General features: G+C 46.8%; 1 protein-coding gene across 3 annotated transcripts in view; it reads left to right on the top strand.

Annotated features, from left to right (window-relative positions):
* Nucleotides 1-19,360, top strand: part of CTNND2 (catenin delta 2) — a 900,906-nt gene extending 881,546 nt beyond the window's left edge. For all 3 annotated transcript variants that reach the window (XM_045082021.1, XM_045082022.1, XM_045082023.1), the window contains 4 exons: nucleotides 508-634; nucleotides 3,872-4,003; nucleotides 9,816-9,889; nucleotides 17,488-19,360. In XM_045082021.1, coding sequence (XP_044937956.1) covers nucleotides 508-634; nucleotides 3,872-4,003; nucleotides 9,816-9,889; nucleotides 17,488-17,748 — 594 coding nt within the window. In that variant the 3' untranslated portion in view covers nucleotides 17,749-19,360. The remainder of the gene's footprint in view (nucleotides 1-507; nucleotides 635-3,871; nucleotides 4,004-9,815; nucleotides 9,890-17,487) is intronic.
* Nucleotides 19,361-19,684: the final 324 nt, after the last annotated feature.

Raw genomic sequence — 19,684 nt, 5'->3', positions numbered from 1 at the left:
GAGAAGGCTTAATGGAGGATTAGTTGGTAAGACACATCCTGTATGGACTCTAAAGTGAAAAATACAGTTTCTGGATTAAACCAGAGAACATGCCGTACCCCTCTGGGTGTGCATACACCGTGACGGTCGTGAGAAGAGGGCCAGGCAGAGCTGAAACCGGGTCTGTAAAGAATAGACAGTTTCAGGGTCATCTCACATTCTGAGCACCGTATTTTCATGTAAATAAAGAGTCCGTTTATTCAGCATCTGGAAAGGAAAGCCAGCCCTTTAAAAGCAGGCTTCCTCGTGGCAGACTGTCTAGAGGGAGCAAGGTGGGTCTCAGTTCACACCCCTCCTCTCCACTCACCTTGAAGATCAAGCAGGGCTCCGCGGTCTCAGGCTCCATGATCACTTTTGACAGACAGTGGAAATGTTTTACAAAATCAGATGTTGGGAACTTCGAAATGTCAGGGGATGAAGAATCACTCTACCTTCCCCCACTTAATGGGCATATGCGGTCTATTGCAGGACGGATGGTCACAGTATCACTTCGTAGCCTCATCGTCGACCATCGAGAGGGATCGGCAAAGGCCCTACTCCTCCTCCCGCACGCCCTCCATCTCCCCTGTGCGAGTGTCTCCCAACAACCGCTCAGGTAAGGGACGCCCAGAGTCAGCCAGTCCTCTTTTCCCCTGGTGCCAGGGCCCTGCCTCCAGCCCTGGCTGACCCCCCCGGAAGGAGAGCCGTCCCAGTTGGACATTGGCTACAAACACCAAATGAGTCCCTTTTCCTTTCCTAGCAGTGGTAACTTTGTGTCGTGTTCATACAGACTCACAACACTTCTAACAGATTTCTAAAGATCTCTAACAGGTGTTACACACACGAAATGTATGTCATGCACTTGCCTTCATCAAACAACAAGAATGAAGATAGCGTTAGATGTTTGCAAATCAGGGTTTTCTGTGCACACTTTCCAACTTAAAATAGTTTGAGTTGCATTGTATTGATTGCAATTAGAATAACAGAGTGAGGGAGAAAGGGCATACTTTTCCAGCTGTAAAATGACATACATTTGAAATATCCCATTGAGGGTTTTGTTACTACTCCAAACCTGATTAGCCTGCTATTATTACCTTTAAACCAGCCAATAAATCCTTGATAAAGTCTTATCACAACCACCTGGAACTAGTAAGTCACTCAGTTGAATATTTTTCTAATTTTGTCCTGTTTCTATTGCTTGAATTTTCAACTAACTGCTCTTATTTACTTATAAAAATACTTCATTTTTATACCCTTTTCGGTCACATTAGATAATGCCTAAGATGAAGGAAAAAATTAAGGGCCAAGTAGGAGCCCATCATTTAATATATAAGTGGCATAGTCTCCACTGTCTTTATTCCAAGTGTAAGTCTAAAAACCGAGCTTTTGATTTCTGCACTTGGAGTTTTGTTGTGAGAAGGAAAGATGAATAAATAAACATATAAATACCTAGATGGGTGTGCATGTATATACACATACATGTGCATGTGTGTGCGCGCACACGCGTGTACGCACACACCACTATCTAGGTTTTTACTTAAGAAGAGTTTCTCCTTGCTCTTCACTGCCCTCCGTCTGCTGGGGAACCGGTCCCAGAGGGCATGGCAGGAGAGTGCCCGTCCACCCTTGAGATGACTGGTCATTGAACTTTACACCACACTTTACTGTCAGGATGATGACGAAGACCAGACGTGAATGGGGAACATTTGACTGAAATAAATGACTCTCCCAGCTGCGGGAAAGCCTCTGTTTCTAGTGTGGTGCAACGGCTTCTAACATTCCATTCTGCACTGGACGAGAACCCGACACCACCGTGAGACGAAGAAATTTCCACCTTTGGAAGCACAGGGGTGACCTTTCATGTTTATTACCCCATACATCTTAAAAAGATAGGGGCACCTGGGTGGCTCAGTGGGTTAAGCCTCTGCCTTCACCTCGGGTCAGGATCTCAGGGTCCTGGGATCGAGTCCCGCATCGGGCTCTCTGCTCGGCGGGGAGCCTGCTTCCTCCTCTCTCTCCCTGACTGCCTCTCTGCCTACTTGTGATCTCCCTCTCTGTGTCAAATAAATAAATAAAATAAAATTTTAAAAAAGATAAAACATAGTGGGTGTGGGAAGCACAAAGATGGTGTCTTTTTAAAAGCCCTAATTATTACGACACCTCGGTGTTAGAGAGATGAAATGACGCAGTAGATCAGAAGGTGCTGGAAGGAGAAGGGTCAGAGTTCCAAGAGCTACCGCAGCCATTCCGCAAGGGCACTGCCTGCTACTTCCTCCTGAGGCACATCGAAGACACCAAGTGAACACTTGTTTGCGTGATTTGATTTTTTTCCAGGAGTGTAATCTTAGTTTACCAGAATTCGGACCACTGTGTTTGAGGTCTTGAAAGATAATTACACACTTGACATACTTTAATAAACCCCACCATCTGCACTCTATTAGATGCTAATTTTGAAAGCTTTGGTCAAGAGGCTCCAAAATATTGTCCCTTCGTGGTTGCCTGGCAGCGACTTGTAAAAGGCTAAGCTTTACGCAAGAGGGCATAGAAGCAAAGGAGCAAGGTCAGGGAGAGGACTCTCCCGGGAGAGGGTGACAGAGAACGGAAGACAGGAGAGAGTGGTAAAGGGTGGACACGGTGAGCGAAAGCCAGCGGCCCACGTGCTGAGAACACGTGCGAACTGGACACACAGCCCAGTCCAGTCATGTGGAGCAAATGCCCTTTTCTTCTCTGTCTTCCCAGTAAACTTACACCCCGAGCTTCTGAAGCCAGGTTTGGGAACCTCTCGGGGTTTTGATAGCTGAATGGCGAGCCTGGATTTTGTTTGAGTAGGTGTGAGAAGTCGGCAGGCTGCCTCTCAGGAAAGGATGGGTAAAGGCTCCCTCTCGCCAGCCGTGGCTACAATGTGTACTACTGTCCATCCCCCCCCCCCCACTCGCCAGCCGTGGCCACAATGTGTACTACTGTCCATCCCCTCCTCCCCCGCTTCTGTTGATTTGCATGTCCGTTTCCTGTCCTCCACAAGTTCAGAAAGTGACATGATCCATGTTTCTTTTCCCCAGTGTCTAGCATAGGGATTTGCTCATAGAAGATACTAAACTTAATGACAGGGACCTAAAGAGAAGATGGGGCTCCCTCCCCGGGTGCAATAGGCAGCAAGTGGCCAGGGTGCTAGGTGTTGGGGAGAGATTGATGGGGACATTCATCAGGGACAGCTCATTGGGGAGCGAGCTCTTTGCACGCCCTGCCCAGCCCGCGCCATGGGCTGAACTTTGCAGGCTGGGTGACTTCAGCCCCACAAAACATCCTAGGTGTTCATCTGGCTTCCTTTAGGACAGTTTCTGGGTCACTCAGTATTCAAGCAAGACTGCATTTATTTTAATCAGGGATTCTCCAAAATCAGTAACAGCTCCTCTGAAACACATCTGATTTTTACAAAGGAACAAAGGAAGAAAAGAAGCAAGGGGAGAAGGGGAGAGTGGAAGGGAGGGAAAGAGAAGAGCAGAGCAGAGAAAGAGAAATAAAGAAAACAAGTCTGATCTCATTCTTCAAACTGTCCCGTTCTCGGTGGGTCATTTCCCCATCAGAATACCTTCCTAAGAAAGATGACCCCAGGAGATAGTCTTTAATTACCAGCTCCCAAGCCGAGTGCCCCCTTCACTGCAAAGCACTGAATGACAAGGAGTTCGGGAAGGGGTAAAGACAAGAGCCCAAAGAAGAAAGAACCAGCAGGTCCGCGTACACACACTGGTACAGGTTGAGCCATGTGTCTTCGTGACCTTAGCTCTTTGTGCGGAAAGCTATCCAGGCTGTGGAATGAGACACAGAAGGTCTTCCTTTTGATTTCTTTATGTAGCAAGTGCCCCAGCTTCACCTCGGGAAATGATCAGCCTCAAAGAAAGGAAAACAGACTATGAATCCACTGGCAGCAATGCCACTTACCACGGAACTACAGGAGAACACACTTCCAGGAAAGACACCATGACAGGTGAGCGTGACCGTGTATGTGCCTCTCCTCCTCAGAGCTGGTGACGTGATCTGGGACAGGGCCGAGGGCTGGGACATGAGACTCCAAGTCACGCTCAGCAGCTCAGCGGGACTGAGCAGCTAGCAGCTCACTTGAGAGCTTGACAGCAAGGAGTCTCAGGAATTGGGGGCAGGGAGGTTAAGCCAGAGGAATAAAAGCGGAGTGTCTCATACCTGAAAATAACTGAGGGAAAATGTTCTCTATGCACACTTCATTCTGTCTTTCCCCTCTCACCTCCCCCTTTCCTTCTTGCTTGCCCCGCTCATAATGTTCCCTCAAATTAGAAAGAGGAGTCACGCTAGAGCTCTTCTTAGCTGCCATAATCTGGAGTGGGGAGGATTCAAGATGGTGGGTGCGCCGTAGCCAAGCTTGGCCATCGTGAATAGAAGGAAGGGAAAATGGATGAGAACAGAAGGGGAAGCGAGGGGAAAAGAATGAAAAAAAAAAAAAAAAAAAAAAAAAGAATTCCAGGGCCCACAGAACTCCTGCTGAGACATTTTCTCTTCTTGACATGAAACCCATCTTTTATCATGACAGACCCCCAAAGAGATTCATGAGAACCAATAATCGCAGTTTCTGTATGGATGCGTTGAGGTCTTGTGCCCTCCATCCCTCACTACCCCAGTCATACCCCTTGTCTCTCCTTCCTCATCAACTGTGACTCCAGCAAGGCCAAAATCGGTACCCATTGCCACCCATGCAACATGCGCTGCCCAGCCTTTCTAATAACCAGCCTTGCCCCCGACTCCTTTCTGTTCTCTGCGACTCTCCTTGTTCCCATTCATCATCCCTTCCTTGCTTTCCATACACTTCCCCTGCCCGGGTTTCTCCCTTCCTCCAAGAAGCAGGACTTGGGGGTATTGGTGTAGGGGGGTTATGCCTTGAAAGCCGAGTTTTCAGAGCCAATAGGCTCTCTAATAGGGATTCCACTGCCTTCTCTGCCACGTGGAAGTGTGGATGGGTCTCTCATGAAAATAGACCATGAGGAATAGGGTTTTAACAGAACATAGCCAGATGAGGCTGTTCATGAACCTGGGAAGTATGAAGGCCATAATCCTGAACAGACACTGAGACCTTCTCATCAAGAGGATCTTAAAAGTTTTAGTTTCTCAAGTATTATTTAGGTGTAGACCTACAGGGAAGCAGAAGAGAAAAAAATTGGATGATTTATTAAGATGTTTTCCAGTCCCAGGCCATTTAAGATACATTTTTCTAATGGTAAATGCGTTTACCCCCAGGGCAGTGTTTTCCATGTTAGCTCTGCATGACTGCAAGAGAGAAAAGCACAGTAAACAAGACATTCCTGGTGCACAGGGTCAGCACTCTGCCCTCCACGTATACACCTCCCAGGGAATGTCTCAGCCTCACGTCTGCACTCATTACACAGAACATACCTTATTATTCTTATTCACTGTTTTTCCTGCCTTCAGTGTTGCCCCTATTGTAGACAAGCATGAACAGAGGAAGCTGGGAAGCTGAATGCCGAGTCCCTAGAGTCAACACATTCAGCAGAGAATCTAATTTGTACCAGTTACTCTGGAGTAGTGACACCCAATTCCCTTAGTTCATTCATTCTGCAATTATGATCGCCCCCAGTAGCCACATTGCTGGCACTCTGGGATAGCCAGTTGAGATTACAATTACAAAAACAATTCTGAAGTTGACTGAATTGTTATGTAACTTTTCTCTCTTGCCCAGTAAAATCACTCAAAAGGCTTTTGAATGTGGGAGTGTTTCTGTTGGCATATTTCCACTGGTACATAATCATGCCAGGCACACATAATGACTGAAAAATAAAATCTGACCTGTTTCTAGATGTTTAATGACAGGGATCTTGATAATTCCAGTATTGAGATATATGTCACTTTTTGCACTTATTTAAGAGGCTTAAGCATCTTTGCTCTGACTTACTTTAAAAAAGCAATTAAAAAAAAAGGAATTCAAAACTACACTAATGATCACCTAGCAAGCCTGAAAAAACATTGAACATATGTGTATACAGTAAGGTTCCCTTTAAGCCAACGAGTACTGTGTAAAAGTCAGTTGTTATTATCTACTGTGTTGGTGGTAGTGATCGTAGTGGTGGAGGTGATATAGTGGAGATGGTGGTGGTGTTGCTGGTGGTGGAGGTAGTGAAGTTGGGGATGATGGTGGAAGTAGTGGTAGAATGGTGGAGGTGATGGTGGAGATGGTGGAGATGGTGATGGAGGAGGTGGTGACATGGAAGTAGAAGTGGTGGTAGTGGAGGAGGTGATGGTAGAAGATGGCAGTGATGATGGAGGAGATGGTGAAGGTGGTGATGGCGGAGGTAGAGTTGGTGATGGTGGAGGCAGTGATGGAGGTGGAGGAGATAATGGAGGGGGTGAAGGAAATGATGGTGGAGGTAGAGGTGGTGATGGTGGAGGAAGTGATAGAGGAGTTGGAGAAGGTGATAGCAGAGGAGGTGATAGAAGAGGTGCAGCTGATGATGGTGGAGGTGGTGATGGAGGAAGTGATGGAGGAGGTGAAGGCAGTGATGTGGAAGTAGAAGTGGTGATGGTGGAGGAGGTGATGGTAGAAGGTGGTGGTGATGATGGAGGAGATGGTGAAGTTGGTGACTGTGGAGGTAGAGTTGGTGGGGTGGGGGAGGTGATGGCCAAGGTGGTGATGGAGGAGGTGAAGAAGGTGATAGTGGAGGAGGTGACAGAAGAGGTGGAGATGGTGATGGTGGAGGTGGTGATGGAGGAGGTGAAGGTGGCGATGTGGACATAGAAGCGGTGATGATGGAGGAGGTAATGGTGAAAGATGGTGATGATGATGGAGGAGATGGTGAAGGTGGTGACTGTGGAGGTAGAGTTGGTGGAGGAGGTGATAGCAGAGGTGGTGATGGAGGAGATAAAGAAGGTAATAGTGAAGAAGGTGATGGAAGAGATGTTGGTGATGGAGGAGATGGAGGAGATGGTGAAGGTGGTAATGGTGGAGGTAGAGTTGGTGATGAAGGAGGTGCTGATGGTGATGGAAGAGACAATGATGATGGGAGAGGTGGTGGAAAATGTGGTGATGGAGGAGGTGGTAATGGAGAAGTTAGCGGCGGTATTGGTGGAGGAGGTGATGGCCGAGGTGGTGATAGTGGAAGTAGTGATGATGGAGGAAGTGGTGATGGTGGAGGAACAGTTGGTGCTGGAGGAGTTGGTGATGGAGGAGGTGTCTACTTACTACCTTCCACACTGGCATGAATAAGCACCCAGCTAACCGGTGGAAGCCCCCATCTCGCACAGGAATGGAAAGGATGAATGGCCAGCTCCGGCCCCATGGCACTTTTGCACATGCCCATCATTTCAGCGTTGACATGCACATCAGATTTCTTGTGTCCTCCACATCAAGAGCAGTAGCAGTACTTGTTACCATTCACAAATATCCGGGGGACACTTACCATATAGTACATTGAAAAATACCTGAAAACTGCTGTCTCCCTTTTCTAAGAAATCAGAGGATGTCCTACCATTTCCCCCCAAAGAAAACGCTCCCTCAGCTATGGGAAAGTCATGGGAAGCTTCACCCTCAAAACACCATGTGGGACGGCTTAAAGGGAGAGCAGGTTCTTGCTGGGTTTGAATCTCCTCTACTGAGCCCTTAGACATGCAGATCCAACTAGGTTTTTTGTGCCAGGCTTCCCCCACTCACCTTTTCTGGATTCATTATCTAGCTGAGACAGAATCTTTCAAAATGCCTTCTCCCCTTAGTGTTCTCTTGCCATCGTGGAGCCCTCAGAAGGCCAGAATCAGCTGTTCATTCAGGCATGCAGGCTGACGAGAGCTATTGCTCATGGTCATGATTCCCCGGGAACATTACGTGTTCAGAAGCTTGCATCAGGGAAGGGCTGTGTGATCCCAGCAGCTACACGGCCTGACTTTAAAATTCACCCAGGGGAGTTTGCCCTCCCATCTGAGCTTCCCAGATGCCTTTACATCAAATGGTCTAGCCCGTTGGTGTCAGTCTCTCTTATGCCTTATTAAAGCCATTCTCATCTTCCGCGTGTTGATTCAATTGGAGATCGGGGCTTATGCAAAAGAAGTAAGGCATTTCCTTACATGTGTCCTCTTGGTCAGACGTACAAGAGCAGAGTGTCCATGAAGACACCGGCTTCATGTGTTTGCAAAAGCCGCAAGTTCAATCTTGGCTACACACCCTCTCTTAAACAGGTGAAGTGGACCAAAGGGCAGGAGGGAAGAACTTCTAATAGAAGCCTCTTTAGTTTCTAAGGAGACAGAGAGAGGAGCACAAGGGTCTAACAGTGCATGTTCCGGCAAATAAAAAAATGCATTTTGTTCCAAGTAACAGAAAAGAGAAAACCACAAAATTTCACCTTGCAATGACATTTTTCATCAGCACATGGCAATGCTGAGGACATATATTCTCAGGGTTACGCTTCACTCATTGCCTCAGCAAATAAAGCCCTGACTCTGTGAGCATCTGCCGAGGCCAGGTGCTGTCCCAGACCAAATGTACTGGTGAAGGTGGCAGGCCAGACCGATTTCTGACGTCCCGGTACATCTGCTGTCGTAGGTGAAGGGAGGTGCCACGTGAGGTAGACAAAAGAACGAACTCACCACCAAGGTAGTACCACGGCGAGGGTGGAGGAGCAGGGTCGGTGAGCTGTCAGGGAAGATTGTGTAGCTGGCAGGGGTCCGGGAAAAATGCAGACAGGAGCTACGCACACCCAACCAGAGGAGATGTCAGGGGGGCCTTTAAAATTCAGAATGGGCCCTCAGCTCTCACTTTCTTAAGCACAGATTTCCAAGAGGACTTTTCCTGCACAGGAGTTAGGTGCTTGAATTAATAGTCATGGGTGGAGTGGTCGATATTACTGACCTTGTGTCTCCAGGAACTGTGTCTGTAAGAAAGTAGCTAGGGTGCGTCAGCCTAGTTTACCATTCCGTAGACATTGGAAGCAAAAGATAAGGCTTTCTTAGTTTCTGGAGTGTTTTATACCCCCACTGACACTTAGTTCTTTCCAGAACATTCTTTAATCATAAAAATGATTATGAGGGGAGTGGCATCCTGGGCCCTTCCTCTGGGCCTATGGCCTGAACCTGAAGATTCTAGGGGAGGTAGGGGGCAAACCCTGCCCGCGCCTTTGAAAGCTGCTGGCCAGCAGAGCAGACCTTCCCTCCTTTTAGCTAGCCTGCAGGCCAGTCTCAAGAGAGGGGGGGGGGGGCTCCTGTCCCAGTGTCTAGCTGGGTTCCAGAGCTGCAGCCCCCGAGGCGTGCCGGACAGATGCCGATGGTGCTTCCTGCCCGGCCTTTGGGCCTTTGAGAAATGAACTGTCTGCGTGATGATTAAGCACTCTGTGAGCCCAAATTAGAAATTTCATTCTTGTCGTTCTCCAGCTCAACTCTAAGTCGCTCATAAAGATGCCTGCGTGCCTCCGTGCGGGAGACAAGCTTTTATTAGCCGCTGGTTCTCACCAGAGAAAGATATGAGAATCCTGGCAAGCTTCCCATCTGTTTGCTGACCGGCCCAACCCTGTGTGCAGTCTAAACGTGACTGCAAGAGACTCCCGGGCTATGCGGATTTGATAGAACCTTTAACTGTTCTTCTTTCTTATATCTGCATATAAAATGAAGAGTCCAGAGCCAAGGGATTCTCCCACGTGCCATGGCCCTTGGAATGCACCCCGAGAAACCAAGCTCTGTTAGGGCAAGAACTTGCCCCGATCACCATTATTCCTCACTTGAAACCTTGTCTTCTTTGCTAATACTTTTTCTTTCCCTCTTTGTTCCCCCATTTTCAGCTCAAAACACTGGAATTTCAACTTTGTACAGGAATTCCTATGGTGCGCCCGCTGAAGACATCAAACATAACCAGGTAGAGGAGACGGGCACGTTTGGGTCCATTTTCCCCTTTGACTCGCGTGAAATATCCTGGAATTGGGAAAAAAAAAAAATTAGCTCCTACATAGCCTACGTAAAGGACTGAAAAAAGAAAATAACATTCCCTGCTGCTGTCCCACTCACATTTGCCACAGCATGTGTGCGTGGGGTCCCGGCAGTCACTGGAATGGCTTCAAATTTAAAAATGGTTTTTGATTTCACTACAGCCACTCACTTCGTTGGGTGGTAGCAAGCAAGTTGTCTACTATGATCCAAAACAAAAAGCTCAAATACATGAGTGGAAGAGTCTGGTGTCTAGATAATGTTGTGTGATTACTAGACAGGGATTCGTTTGCTTCCGTAACCCAGCCAGGTCTTGTTTGGAGGAAAGCAGTCATTACATGTGATAGTTACTAATAAAACAGAGATGACACGTTCAAGAGTGAACAACTAAATGGGCGTATTGAGGAGTGCCTTGTCGCTCAGTCTAGTTGGGGAGACTGGCAGCATCAGTGCCCCCAAAGGAGCTTGTTGGAAGAGATTTTTCTCGGTCCGAGAAAATCTCATTCTTTTTACCTGAGCCTATGATGAACTACCCCTAATCTATCTGATGCAACAAATGCATCAGAGTTGCCTTTCATCAAGACATTTAGGTGATTCGTGTACATGTTCCAGTTTGAGGAATGCTAAGAGTAGCCCCTTCAAGAACTGAGCTAAGTGTGTGTGTGTTTGTCTTCTTTGGCAAGCATTCACTGGAGGCTCTTTTTTTTTTTTTCTCTCTCTCTCTCTGTGGTTTTGTGGGAGCTGTAGAAGCAAGCAGCACAGCCACGGCTGCCTCCTTGATTGATAACTTCATTTGTTTGTCCCTTGTAGTGGTCACTACAGGAAGACAGGCATTCCTCATAACTGTTGGCTGCCGGTAACCACCACCAGAGCTGGCTTCTGTAGATGCTCTAGATTCCCTCCTTGTGTCAGGAAAGTTGGGCAGAAAGATACATCTGAAAGCTGTTTGTTTGATCAAAGTGACCAGAGGACAGTAAACATGGGGGGAAATGTGCTGGTTTTTAACATTTCTCAACACCTGGCTGGGCAGCGTCTTTGTAAAGGAAAGGGACCTGCTCCTAGTAGATAGAGTATCTTGTGTAGGACTATTTCCAAGAGAGGAAGGAGGAGGACATGGAGAGTATCTCCTCGACCTTAAATTACCTTTTTTTCTGATCACTCATCAACAGGAGAAATGGTAGTAGGTAGAGGGGTGATGCCATTGCTTTGAATGTTCCAGGCCATACGCAGCCACTCTGGAAGACATCTGGTGGTGTCTGCAAGCCCCTGGTGAAAGCCCAGGCCCCATGGCCTGCCTGACACGTTGCTAACATCTACTTCACCTCCCTCAGTTCTGGTCTTTGCTAAAAGCAAAGAGGTCAATGAATAAATAAATAAGTGCAAGAGCGCTAGACAAGTGCTCACCAGGGGTGGCCAGCAACAATCTGCATATCAACATGCCGGCTCAAACACAAAGGAAAAAGGGAACAAAGTATATGGGAAATGCCAATTTCAATTATGAAAACCAACCTTTCTCTTTTAGTAAATACCAGGTACAGTGAGAATTGTCTATACCCCTTAAAAGATATTGGTCAGGATGTGATCGGACCCTGACTTTGCATCCAAGAGTGTAGGAGTAGTCTTTAGTCTCTGCAGGTTGAGAGAAGCTCATCCCAAGAATTGGCTTATTCTATATCAGCCTTTCTCTCCCTGGATTCCACTGTCGTTGGCAGTGAAGACATGCGCAGGTGTGGCCCAGAGGTCCCTGGCAACTTACAGGATGGCTTACTTTCGTTTCCTTACGACTGCCTGCAATCTAGATTTATAAGATGGTCCCCCAGTGGCTCTAAGGGGCGCATTCTTTTTACCTGAGCCTATGATGAACAATTAAGCAAATTGAAATTAATGCGCTAAGATGGCATCCCTGCCGGGAGAGTAAGCACAACCTAGTGTGGCCTTTTCCCCAGGGTGCCCCAGAGTGTACTCAGACTCAGTGGGGATTGTCAAGGCCACGGTGCCCCAAGCAAATGCTGGGAAGCCCAGCCTGGATGGAGTTCAGGCTTGGCGCCCCTTGTCAACACAGGGGAGATGCTCCTGGCAGGCCACCAGTTGAGCTGAGCTCCAAGGTGATAGCTCAGGGCCATCATTATTCCCTGAGCAGTCCAGCAGAGGGAAGTAGATGAGTGGACTATTAACCCCATTCTAATATCAAGCAACATTTAAAAATATCCTTTTGAAAGATCTCGTTTTTCCCTAAAACAAGTTCCAAGTAAATCCTTATGACACTGCAGGCCACTCTGGTTGGTTACTGGAATCAACTCTGGCCCTCCTTTTAGCTCTCCTTGCTGGGAATCTGGAAGGTATGACCACCCTAACCATTCGAAAGAGGAGGAGATGTGGTTCTCTTCCAGCTGGGCAGTTCTAGAGACAACCTTGTACACAGCCTTCATGATTTAGATTTTCTGGCCATGTGGGCAGGGCCAACACTTTAGATTTATGGAATGCTTTCGTTTTTGGCACTTTCCCAGGTTAAAAATGACCTCCCAACCTCACAGCTAGTAAAAGACCAGCTTGAACAATCTAACCAGGAGGGGCGTGCCAGGGTCCATTCCATTTCAGTGCTTGATGCCTGCTGAGGGCTCGTCTCCTGGCTGACTTGGTCCCTAGCTGGGCCTGACCAGCTTCATAGAGGAGGCTGGACAGCAACTCATCTCCAAGAAGAAGCATTGCACTGAAGGAAACAGGCTTGAGGTAGGCGTACAAGAGGAGACAAAGGCAGTGAGAGCTGGGAACGAGGCCCCAACCCAGAATGCAGTGGCCAAGTGAGGGTCCAGGGCAATAACTGGGAGCCAGGCTTTCCATGATGCAGTGGAAAGGGAGCCAGGAAGCTACTCAGCTGCAGTACTGCCCATGACCCCACCTGGGACTCCTGCCTCATTTTCATTGAGTTCTGAGCCTCGGCATTCCTAGAGGAAACAGCCATGGGTGTGAAGTAAGGTTCATGGTCCTCAGTTTGTAGGCCTCCAATCAGCTGGTTGCAGGCGTCATTTTAAGAGTTAACTACCTCAATACCCCCCAAATCCAACTGACCTTCTACTAGTTTATCCCCTACTTATAAAGAAAACGTGTTCAACTATATCTGTCACTTAGTTATAATGTAGATAACCATATCTAGCAACAGAATTTTGTGTTCATAAACTAGAGATAAAGGGGTTTGGTGTTTTGATGACAACCATCAAATTATTATATCAAACAGCATCTTAAGGTCCTGGTTGGTGTCCTCAGTTTCACTGCCAAGTGGGCAGGGCAGGTAAAGTTGTCCCCAGAGATGAGGAAATTTGCATCTCTAAAAAGCTTCCAGGTGATGTTGAGCTGCTGGTCTCGGGACTAGACTCTGAGAACCATGAGTCCTTACCTCGTGACCTTTTTCATTGTCTATTAACAGCCTGAGTCTTCAGCTTTTGGCCTATGGTGAAGTTTGAAGATCTATAATGGGCAGCTGTTTTCCTGTACTAGTGATCAGTCCAGTTTGTAGGCAAACCCAGTGAGGAATAAACACAGTTTTCTGTGTGTGGGTAGTGAGGGGTAGAGAAGTGGCAGGGTCCTTCCTAATTTAAACTAAACATCCAACTTTTGGGGAAAAAGTTCAATAGTGATGACTTTATGGGAGCAGGAGTCATAGGACCGAGTGCCAAGAACATAGACCCCAGCCAGTATCCCTACGTGAGCTGACTGGTTGCACCTCCGACCCCAAAAAGGATGCTGCCTTAAGGCAAAAGCAGGCAACAGCCTCAGGCTCCTTGGGTATGTCAGGGCTTCTCTGAACCACGGTAGACACGCAAATTCGGAATATACCCCTGCTATACCTTGTTCTGCTTCCTTCATAGAAATCTGCTTTATGCGAACAGTGGAACATTAAAAATGCATTTATTTTTAGCTCCTCCAAAAGCAGGGTTTATATTTGAGAGCATTTTATCTAATTTTGAATACAGCCAACATTCCTACAATGCAAATGTACATCCACAGTGAACATCTACACCAGGAGGCCAGGGAGTGAATTCAATCCCTCCAGACAGTGGTGGTACCTGTCACCCAGTCCTGGAGAGTCTGCTCTCACACGCTCTCAGAGCTGCAGGACTAAACCTCAGAAGGGGTTGACATGAGACTTTACAACCAATACAGGGGAACTGAAAAGGCAATTCCTCAAGGTAAGAGATTAAAATAAGCTTTTGCCCAACCTAAAGACATCTACCAACCAGAGAGAAATTTGAAACATGTCATGCAAATGCCTGAAAGAAGCAGCCACTGTGGGGGAGAGCCATGAGCCTGCAAGTGATATCCCCCGCAGACCTCCCCACCCCCAGCCACTGAGACCGACATAGCGAAGTGAGAGCTCTCCTAGGGTTCCCTTGTCCACTGGTCTCCCTTCTTATTATAGAGCCTGGAGTCAACCCAGTGAGGCTGGCCCCCTGAGGATCAGCCAGTTTGGCTCCACTGAAACTGTGCTCATGTGGTAGAGAGAATGTGGACTTCAGAGTCGGCCGGACACGGGTTCAAATTCCGGTCTCACAACCCCTCTAGCTATGACATCCTGGACAAGTTTCTTTACCTCTCTGAGCTTCAGTGTTGTCATCTATAAAGGGGGGATTGGATGGATGGATAGGCAGACAGATGGATGGATGGATGGATGGATGGATGGATGGGCTGATGGTTGGATAGGAAGATAGAGAAAAGAGGGAGGAAGGAAAGGAGATACAGATGACAGATGCGCTTACATACGTGCATACAAACATATAAGTAAATGTACATATATATACACATATATACTTACATATTGTTTAACCTTTAAATAGTCAGAACATAAGAAGAATCTGTTAAAGTGTTGGGTATAGTGCCCACTGACAGAGAAACACAGCAGACACTAGCTCCTTCCCACGTGATTTTTCTAAACCACCCAGCTCCAGCCCTCTGTATGCTCATTGCTTCAGCTGCAACTCGTTGTTGGAGCGCCGTTCAGCATAGCACCCGGCTCTTCAAAGAACAGCACAGGGCACCTCAGCCTAGCCAAGTAATTTCATATACCTGGTCTTGTTTAATTACAGACGCTAAAGATTAATTCCAAATGTCCCTCTCATGGCCAAGCTCCTCAGCTAACAGATGTTTTGCAGGTGGCCCGACACCTCACTCATCACCCTCCGCTAACTGGAAGTGTGGGACATAGTGGGGGGCAGCTCGGATGAAGTTCACCACTTCTTTGAAGAACAGGTCAATTACTAGTATAAATCAATTACATGTAAAAGAGGGAGTTTCACTTACTTGAGAGAAGAATTATGTGCGGGTCATTAGAAGCATTCATTTACAGGCAACGTGCTAATTACAAATCATTACCTATTAACTAGGACCAATTTCTATAGGACATTTCCATGCTAAGCCTTAGTTAAATTAATAGGGAATTACTGAATCTGCTCAGAGCTGATCAAATCGTGTTTCATTAGGAGCGTCCCATCATTCACACCAGACCTCTTCCCCAATTATTGCCACGAGCAGAGCTTCATGCATGACTGTATGATCTAGCTGTGGGCGGGGTGGGGGGAGGTGGTTCTGCTTACGTTAGAGGCACGGTGCTTAAAAAGGGACCCCAGGGGCACCTGAGTGGCTTAGTCGTTAAGTGTCTGCCTTTGGCTCAGGTCATGATGCCAGCGTTCTGGGATCGAGCCCCACATCCAGTTCCCCACTCAGCAGGGAGCCTGCTTCTCCCTCTTCCGCTTTCCCTGCTTGTGTTCCCTCTCTCTCTGTCTCTCTGTATCAAACAAATAAATAAAATCTTTAAAAAAAAAAAAAAAAAAGGACCCCAGAGGATATCCAGAGCCCCCACATATAAGTGCTAATTGTCAGCCATGAACACTCTTGGTCTTACTGTCCTTAAAACCAAGCAGAGGGAACTAATTCTTGACCATACATATCTCAGAGGCTCCTGTGACCCCTTTAGCCTTTCAAGGCCCCTGACATCAGAGAGCAATGTGCGAAGGACAAGAGGGAAAACAAGGAGTAGGGGTGGGCTGAGGATCACCGTAGAATCCTGAAGGCCCCTTTCTGCCAACCAAGAGCTTCATAATCCCACAATAGTCTCAAATTCAATCAATTCTTAATTAAACCAAGTTGGGAAACATGTCAGTCCTTCGGAGTATGTTATATTTGGAGTGGAGGCCCTCTTTTCATCATGTGCTTTTCTGCATATCCTTTTGAGGCTACGCTTCCTGCTCACTGAGGTGAGTGTGATGGAATGGCCCTACCAGTGGGAAGCCTCCGTCCTCCAGGGAGGTATTGATCACAGCCCACTGCGCCGGCAGGACGATCCCCAAGTGACCATTAGACCTTGTACATCTTCATTGTCTCTTTGTCTGGGATTGCAGCGCCTAGGTGTAAGAAAGCAATGCAGGAAAGGAAAATCAACCCCTCGTGTTCTGCGCTTCTAGTCTGTCCTCTTCCATTTAAAACAGATTATGTAGCCAAAAAGTCCAGCGCTTAAGTCAGTTCTGCAATTCCTTGAAGAGTTAAACACTGAATTAACAAAGGGTCCAGAAAAACCATAAGGGACTCTTAATCTCATAGAACAAACTGAGGGTTGCCGGGGGGAGGGGGTAGGGAGAGGGTGGCTGGGTGATGGACATCGGGGAGGGTATGTGCTATGGTGAGTGCTGGGAAGTGTGTAAACCTGGTGACTCACAGACCTGTACCCCTGGGGCTAATAATACATCATATGTTAATAATAAAAAAACAAAGGGTCCAGCAATGCCTCTTTTAAATACGTACCCCCAAAACTGAAAGCAGGGACTCCCAACAGGTACCGGAGTACCCACATTCATTATAGCATTACTCACAACAGCCAACAGAGCAAACAACCTAAGTGGCCATCAACAGATGAACAGATAAACAAAATGTAGGGAAATGATACAATGGAATACTGTTCAGCCTTAAGAAAGGATGAAATCTTGTCCCATGCTACAAAGTGGATGGTCTTTGAGGACATTCTGGTAAGGGAAAGAAGCTGGACACAAAAAGACACATACTAAATACTTCTCTGAGTTGTCTGGAGTAGTGAAGTTCAGAGACAGAATGCAGGATGACAGCTTCCACGGGCTGAAGCAAGGGGGAAAGTGGTGAGTTATGTTCCATAGGGGTCAAGTTTCTGTGTGAGGTGATGAAAGTTCTGGAAGCAGATACTGGTGATGGGCACACATCACCGCAGATGTACTGAATGCCACCAAACTGTCCATTTAAAAGCAGTCAAAATGGCAAATTCCATGTTCTGTCTGTTGTAGCCTAATCATAATTTTTAATAAAGATTATGCAAGAATGCTGGCGTGTGGACCCAGGAACCAACTTTTGAAAGGAAGGGCAACCAGCAGCTCGCAGGGTTTGCAGACGCGCGGTGCTGGCGGTCGCGCGGGTGGAGGCCCAGCCTTCCTGGGAGGCTCGAGCACCTCGGGCATGGGGAGGCTGCGTCCCGGGAGAGCGAACCAGCCCAGGTGGATCTTCTTTTCTGTGCAGGTTCCAGCACAGCCAGTCCCACAGGAGCCCAGCAGGAAAGACTACGAGACCTACCAGCCATTTCAGAATTCCACGAGAAACTACGACGAGTCCTTCTTCGAGGACCAGGTCCACCATCGCCCTCCCGCCAGTGAGTACACCATGCACCTGGGACTCAAGTCCACCGGCAACTATGTCGACTTCTACTCAGCTGCCCGTCCCTACAGTGAACTGAACTATGAAACGAGCCACTACCCCGCCTCCCCCGACTCCTGGGTGTGAGGAGCGGGCGGCGCGAGGCGCTCCGGGAACAATGCATGTGCATGCATACCACAAGACATTGCTTTTCTTTTCCCCCCTGCAAATTTAGTTTGTTAAAGCCTGTTCCGTAGGAAGGCTGTGATAACCAGTAAGGACCTATTACGAGCTCTTTTAGAAAGCTAAATGAACCGAACGTTAGCTTGGAAGTCAGTAGGAAGCTGGAGTGATCCTGACCAGGACACTGTACAACACCTTTCTAGTTGGAGCTGTAGGGTGTAAAAAAAAGTGCTTTGCCTTGAACGTGGCAGAAGGCAGCAGAGGAGACGGGCGGGGTGGTAGGGCGTGAAGGGTACCGTTAAGCACAAGGGGCGGCGTAGTTCACACACGTTAGAGGGACGGCTTCTCACGCTTTGTTTTCTCTCTTCATCCGTTGTGATTCTAGGCTTCAAGTTGCATTGGGGTTCCTCTGTACAGCAAGACGTTTCTTGCCTTTTGTTAATGCATTGTTGTAAAGTATTTGATGTACATTACAGATTAAAGGAGAAAAACGCATCGTGTATATTCTACCATGCGTAGTGTTTCCTCATCTACGGTTCTAAATATTGCTTCGATTTCAAACTTTTGAAAGATGTATGGATTTCCAGTTTTTCTTCTCTTTTCTTTCTCCCAGTATGTTTTAACAAAAAAAAAAATGGGAAAAAAAGGAATATTTAGCAGTATTGTTCGTTCTGATCTGTGAATTTGTTTGTGGCAACTAAACAAGGCATTCAGCAGTTTCTGACAATTAACATCCATCATTCCACACTCCTTGTCAACAAAGTGCTTTTTCACTGCCTAAAATTTTAGATGTAGATATTTGAAATAGATTTTTTCATTTATACCAGTTTTCTTTATGATGATACAGTGTTAAAAGAAAATAAATTACAATTGATCTGTCATCCATATTTGCTAAGAATGTCTATTTCCAAGGACCTATCTTACAAAATACACATTCTTGCTTGTGTGTCTGTGCGCGTGTGGGTGTGTGTATGTCCTCGTATGTGTAAAAAGGACCTGTGTGAGATTTTATTTTGATAGAAGCTATTTCATCCGCTGTTCATCTTGTACAAGCTTTGTTTCTGGTTTTTGGTATCAATGTACATCGGTTTGTTCCTCTTGTGCTGCATCTACTTTCTGACCATCTAGTGACTCAGGATATTAGGCCAGTTGAAGTGAAGTTATAGGATTTTCACACTTTCACACATTCTTGGATACCACCTCTTTCTACAGGTCCATTTCCTTCCACGTTTTATGCCCTCAGAACACAATAAACCATGGCCAACTCAATAATTTCACTTTGGGGCCAATTACTTGAAGTATCAACAGAAAATGTAAACTGCTCGCCTTATTACCCCCAAACGTTTTGTTCATGTGGCAGGGAGCAGTGGACCATTATGGATTAGATTATTAAAACTGAACTTGAAGCTAATGTTAGACTAGTGGTTAACAGAGCTAAGAAATAAGGCTAACCATTTAAAAGAACACGGGCTGTGGGTAAATTAGCTTTGCTCTCTAGATGCAAGTGACTGAGGCCAATAGGTGCCTAAGTAAATGTTAACTGTTCTTGGAAAAAAATAAAAATTAAATAACAAAAGAAATTGGCTGCCATCTTCCTTTAAAACTTGCTCCCCTTCACGCTACACAGCTTAATTCAGCTCTAAGTCCAAAATCAGCGGTTCCTTCCCCAAATTTAACAACAATCAAAAGATTTTTTGCTCATGTGTGTTTTTGCAAACAAAAAGCTAATTTCCCTGAATAGAGCAAGAGATGGAAATTTACCTATGAATTCTCCTACAAATTACCAGCAAGCGGGACCTTGTTGCATCGTTTCCTCCAGGACGCCACGTTTCGGTGGGTTCCCTCACAGGAATGTTCCAGCCCCCATGGAGAGAGAGAAATCTACAGCACTGGGAACAAC

The sequence above is a fragment of the Mustela putorius genome, unplaced genomic scaffold (genome assembly GCF_011764305.1).
Source record: "Mustela putorius furo isolate JIRA1106 unplaced genomic scaffold, ASM1176430v1.1 tig00000589_pilon_pilon_pilon, whole genome shotgun sequence".
Lineage (NCBI taxonomy): Eukaryota > Metazoa > Chordata > Mammalia > Carnivora > Mustelidae > Mustela > Mustela putorius.
Note: the sequence above shows the minus strand (reverse complement) of the source record. Positions and strands in the feature narration are given on the sequence as shown.